This window comes from Pempheris klunzingeri, chromosome 15 (genome assembly GCF_042242105.1).
Source record: "Pempheris klunzingeri isolate RE-2024b chromosome 15, fPemKlu1.hap1, whole genome shotgun sequence".
Classification (NCBI taxonomy): domain Eukaryota; kingdom Metazoa; phylum Chordata; class Actinopteri; order Acropomatiformes; family Pempheridae; genus Pempheris; species Pempheris klunzingeri.
In genome coordinates, this window is record NC_092026.1 from 4,233,661 (window position 1) to 4,239,660 (window position 6,000).

Sequence of the window (6,000 nt, forward strand, 5' to 3'; positions counted from 1 at the left end):
CTACAGCAGCAAGCTCTTAGGAAAGAAATCTTTTGGTTCCTCCTCCCTGAACAAAGTACTGAAGCAATATGTACACCTCCACTTCATTCTCTGAGGAATATCTGCCCTGTATTGTGCTTCAAAAGGAGAGTTGTAACGCTGATAGCAATAAAGCAACAACAACAAAAAAACGGAGCCGGAATGAAAAGTGCCAGTAATGTATGTATAACTTTCATAACAAAACTCACATTCAGTAATGAAAGCATCAAAGTAGAGGCCCTCTATTGTTCCCAATAGCCTTTGTGCCACAGTCATCGTTCAATAAGCAACAGAGTCAACAAATGCGAGATATAAACAGAGGTGCTCGCTTGCCACAAGCACGACATAAAAATCAAAGGACAAGCAGCAGGAGAAGAGGAGTGCAGCAGAAAGGTTTTATTGTTCCCAAATGGCAATTTTTTATTGTTGTGGGGAGTTAAAACCCATACAGAGCTTATGGAGGGAAAAAGCAGTTGCTAGGCGAAGTCAAACCAATGAGCCAACGTTTTCACCCTCCACTTATTGTCTCTCCTATCAGTCATGCCAGTTTAGAAGTGACAACTTTGGTGAATCCTTCAGGATGTTTGTTTTTTTTGTAAAGATGCTGAGGAGGAGATTAGAACGTGTGATGGCGTGAGCCGAGAAACTGTAATCTTGGACGTAATACTGGAACTGGGGATTATTCTTCCGCCGCACTAACAAAGGCCAAACACAGCGAGCATCGCACAAATAAATCAGAGCCAAATGTAGAAGTACTACGTGGAATTGGCTTAAATGGTTCTATGAAGGATCTCTGGGTCGGTATTTTTCACAGGAAAAATGTAATGTTCACTGGAATGTGTTCACATTTCAAAGGGAAATATCTTAAAACGTTTTGGATGGTTTTCAGCTCATTTTATGGAGATATTCATGGCCGCCAGAGGATGAATTGTAATGATTTTGGTGAGCTTGGTGACATTTCTTTGAGGAGGTGCATGTTTGTGCTTTTGAGTAAAATATCTTGACGACTATTGGAAAAATTGCGGTATTATTTTATGGAGATATTCATGGTACACAGAGGATGAACTTATCAGCCAAATCTGTGCTTTGTGTTGAGTGCTAATTATGAAATGTTAGATGATAAACACGGTGAACATCATCTGCTCAACATTAGCTCGCCGACATTGTCTTTGTGTTGATGTTAGCATGTAGCTGTGCCTGAGCGCAGCCCCACAGAGACCTCTAAGAATGATTTGTGGACCCTCAGGTGATGACGGCCGTAGAGCAGGACTACCGGCTGCCCCCGCCCATGGACTGTCCCATGGTGCTGCACCAGCTGATGCTCGAGTGCTGGATGAAGGAGAGGAACCTGAGGCCCAAGTTCTCCCGCATCGTCAGCACCCTGGACAAGCTGCTCCGCAACGCCGCCAGCCTCAAGGTGGTGACCAGCACCTACTCAGGGTGAGTTCACATGTCGGGACAGAGGAAGCACTTAACCCTTGTATGGTGTTCGGGTCTGTGGGACCCGTTTTCATTTTTTTTTATCAAGAGAAAAATGGTACGATTAATTATTTTATAAACTCAGACTCATTGGCCTCGGCTCATATTGATGAGTCTCAGTTTGAAAAAATGATTAATCGTATAATTTCTTTTGATAAAGATCATGAAAACGGATGAAATCGGGTCCCACAAACCCGAACACCATACAGGGGTTAATCCAAGGTTTGAGTAGTTTTCTCAGTCACTTTTCTTTAATAAAGAAAGATTCCTTTTTACCTTTTTTGGCTTTTTATTGGTTTCAAACTGCCTTTCTTACACTGAAATGAATGGAGAGGAGATTCAAGGTAAAATGTGTTTTATGGCTCAGTTCTTTTTAGGACGGGAGAAGCACTCACTGTTGCCACCTTAGCAAGTTTGTTGTGAGATTTAGCAACTTTCAAACTTGCTGAATTTACTTTCTAAATAGCTGCACCAAAAAAAGTCTATGTATAGAGGGACAATTGTGAAGAATCTCAGTTCACAACAGCAGCCAGAGTTTACAGTAAATACAGACGCTCAGAGTAGAAATGTTATAACATTTGGTAACAAATTTGCAGGAACTTTCATCATTAAGTCTGTGATGTTGGCTGTGTTGTCGCAGTTTTTGTTGTGCTGTTGGCTGACTTGGCAGCTACTGTTGAAAATATATCCATTAGTCTGCAGGGTTTTCCATAAGAGCACAAAATGCTTTTTAGGTTTTCCTACACAAACAGCAGAAAAAAAGGGCTAACATATAAAAGGGGTGATGCAATTCCCCTCTCTTTCACCTTGTGTGAAATTGTCCCCTGTATTGTGTATGACGCCCGTGAAGTGCAGGATGAAGACTCCTCCTGGTGCAGAGACGAGCAGCGTTGCGCCTCTGGGTTATTGGAATAAGATGTCACAGTAAAAAAATATGGCTGGCCTAAAGAGAGGCGCAACAAGGTTCATGCTTGTTGGATTTCATTTGTTTTATGCTTTCGGTTGATTTTGGAGGATATTCCTTTGAGCTGAAGGGTTTTTCTGCCAGACAGACGTCTGCCTCTTTATCTCCAACACTTCCCTTGGAAACGTAGAAGTTGACTTATTCATAGGTATCGTCGTCGTGTTGACGAGTTGTTTTTCAACCCTTTTTTTTTTGTTTTTGTTTTTGGGCGCAGTGTCTCCAAGTGTTCCAGCCATTTTTACTGACGTGTTTGTTCTGAATTTTGTTAGCCTGGCATGCAGTCAACAGTATGATTAGTGCTGGTTTAGATGCTAGATCCTCAGCTCTGTAGTGATGTATAATAAATCAGGCGCACATCCTCGACTCGGTGGCTCTGACTATGCGATAGTTTCCCGTTTCAGGCACAAAAGGCAGAATTCATACATACAGTATCCAGGTCTTCTGCCAGCTCCTTGGCTCACAGTTTCACTCTAACACCGAGCCCCAAGGGCGATTTCTGTGCCAGGATTTGGGCTCAGGGAAGCTAATTGTGTGTGGAAATGTAATGGCTGACCTCAGTTTAATTCCCCCTATACTTGGCTGGATGCTGGAATGTAGGTGATAGGACAGACAGCAGCCAGAGCTGCTGATGTGGAAAAGCAGGAGGTGATGAAGTGTGAGTAATAAGGGAGATTGAGGAGAAGCTAAAAGAGAGGAATGTGTTTAATTAGGTTGCTAATGAGCTTTTTAATGCATCAGGGGAGGGCGCGCCCAATGCTGTGATGGGCAAATAGGAAAGGGATATGTATGTGTGTGATGTTTGTGTGTGTGTGTGTGTGTGTGCATGCTACGTGTAGCTGTGTGCAGATGACATGCCAATGATTAATTTATGGCCTCATCTCTATGCAACAGGGAGGGAGATAGACAGAGAAGGAGCAGGAGGAAGAGAGAAAGGATCATGTTGTCAGAGCATGATTTAGAGAGTGTCTCCCGTGTTTGCTGGTGCGTCTGAGGCAGCAAATGTTCGCCCGTGCTCCTGTGGCATTGGCTTCTCAATGATTTTGGGACAGATAGCGCAGGGAGAGGGAGGATATGAGATGCAGCGCTATCTGAAGAGTATCTTCAGCCACGAGGGCCTTAAAAACAAGGACACTGGCCGAGGAACAAAGGACACTCCGAGGCTGCGGCGCTTTTTCCAAGATAGCCAAGAAATATGTTGAACTTTTATTAAAACTGGAAATGTGATGAATAGATTTGACTTGGCATTTGAGTCGGACTTTGTTTATTGCAGATAAAGCTCCAGATCAGCAGATTTGAGCATATTCTCATGGTGCTGTAATTTCATTTGTGCATAAGGACAAGGTCTTAGGCGTTTGTGCTGTGCAGGATTCAGCTACACTGACACTGAGATGGATTAGACCTTTATCCACCTTCAATGAGAGCACTTAGTGGAGCAATAATGAGCTGTATCTTTTGTTTAAAGTGGCCGTGAACCTGTCGCTGACCTGTGTTGCTTTGTGTTGGCAGGGACCTGCTGCGGCTCGGAGGGACGCTGCCGGGACACAACAGGAAGAGTCCGGACAGCAGTCAGGAAATCGCTCGGCAGCAGATGAGCCAAACTCTCCCCATCAGAGTGTGAGCGGCTGCACATCGGAGGATACAGAATGAATAAAAACTACCTTGAAACTCTGACCTGAAGAGCCTGATGTAAAATAAAAAGAAGAAGAATTGAGGCTACAGAGAAAGAAAGAGGACCGTTTTGGAGATTTCTTTCCGACTGGAGATTTCATGTCCGTTTAAAGAGAACTTTCCATTGCAGTGTGTGTGTTCATTACTTGACACTTGTGGATTTGTGACTATTGACATAAAGCCAAACTTCTTATTGCCCCTCTCAGGTTGTGTTTGCATGTCTGCATGTGTTTTCTGCTGGTTGGGAATCAGTCTTTCCTTCTCTTCACCCTCGGACGGAGGAGCAGAGAGCTCACACAGACGATAGGACTCAGCGTCTAGATGATACAACTGTGCCAAGTCAAAGCAAACATTTGCTTGAAACTAACTGCTAAGACAGCTCGACATAGACCTCGAATCCAATCAGTCTCTTTTTTCTTTCTTCTTTTTTTCTTTCTTCTTTTTTTTTTTTTTTTTTATCCCAACCAACTTTGTTCTTTTATTTAGCTTTTCTGGAAACAAGAAAAAAAACACACTTTTCATCTGCTTCCTCTTAAATACTGTCTTCCACATGTACTGGGAGATCTACATGTTACAAATCTGTACAAAGCATCCGAGTCTTCAAGCCGTCTCCCTGTCAGAGGAGAGATGTAACTGACACTGTGCGGGACACGTCATGTGCATGCCAAAGTGGAAACTCCTTCATGAGAAAAGTACAAATTCCACATTAACTGTTGCTTTGGTGGCATTTTGCTGTATGGACTTTAACGTCCATGTTTTTTAACCTTGTTTGATTCATATACGCATTGTTTTGAATGCTAAGTTATTATCTATTATTGCAAAGAGGTGTTTTTTGTGTTTTTTTACAAGCGGCGGGGCTTAACTTTTTTATCACTCTGCTTGTTTTTTCACACATTAACTAACCAGACAGACATGAATGAGTGAATTAAGAAGGAAACCTTCTGCTCAGACAGGATGGTTACCTTTAAAAACACTGAGGAGACTTTGCCGAGATTGCTGTTTTTTTTAAATGGAAAGCGCCCGTGGTTGTGCTGTGTTGTACATTTTACTTTGGCAAATGTGTTGCAGATCAGCGGGGGATTAAAAAGGTCACTCTCCAGATGATAGCTCTGTGACCTTAATATTGACCTGACCTACAAACATTAATGTAGAACAAATCACTCATTGGTTAATTTCTCCTGACATGTGTTTTCTTCAGCACGCCAGCTGTCAGCGCAGTTCCTATCTAAAACAACTGCCTGTATATAATACTATATTTCTATTAGCCCAGTCAGCTCAGCATTTACAACTATCTGACCTGATTTGGGCCTCTCTATGACCCTCGTTTATATGCTTGTTTGTTTATTGTTGAGGAGCAAACAAATGGAGAAACTGCAGTTAAATGGTCATTACATATCTGAAACTATATGTCACAATGAAAGAAGAAAACGTGTGTCTGTTAGGGCAGACTTTTTACTGTGCAATTAAAGGTGTATTAGATTGTAAAACAAAAATGCCAGAAAACTAGAACAAAAATAAGCATTTCTCTTTCAGTATTTTTACGATAATCATATGCAAATAAATTATTAAACGGATCTCTGGTATTCTCTTTGATTTCTCGGTGGGTTCACCAGGCTGAAGTTCCATGTCTGTTATCCGGCCGAGGGATGAAAAGAAGGAATAGCAAGTGTGTTTCACCTCCTCAGTCGGAATATCACAGCAGCTTTGGATGGACTCATTAAGATTTAAGGTTAATCAAAGGCCGGTCCACACAGCTCGCCAATTAGCAAGACCACAGGACTATTCTGGGGATTTCGGTCTCTGTTGATGCTGGAGAGGCTTCAAGGAGCCAAAGATAATCTGGCTTTGCACCAAATGTCAGTGTTGTTTGG

General features: G+C 42.4%; 1 protein-coding gene across 1 annotated transcript in view; it reads left to right on the plus strand.

Moving 5' to 3' along the window:
- The window catches only part of ephb3a (eph receptor B3a), a 29,149-nt gene extending 23,453 nt beyond the window's left edge, over positions 1 to 5,696 (plus strand). Inside the window, exons 14-15 of the mRNA XM_070845330.1 lie at positions 1,265 to 1,458; positions 3,968 to 5,696. Coding sequence (XP_070701431.1) covers positions 1,265 to 1,458; positions 3,968 to 4,079 — 306 coding nt within the window. The 3' untranslated portion in view covers positions 4,080 to 5,696. The remainder of the gene's footprint in view (positions 1 to 1,264; positions 1,459 to 3,967) is intronic.
- The last annotated feature ends 304 nt before the right edge of the window (positions 5,697 to 6,000 follow it).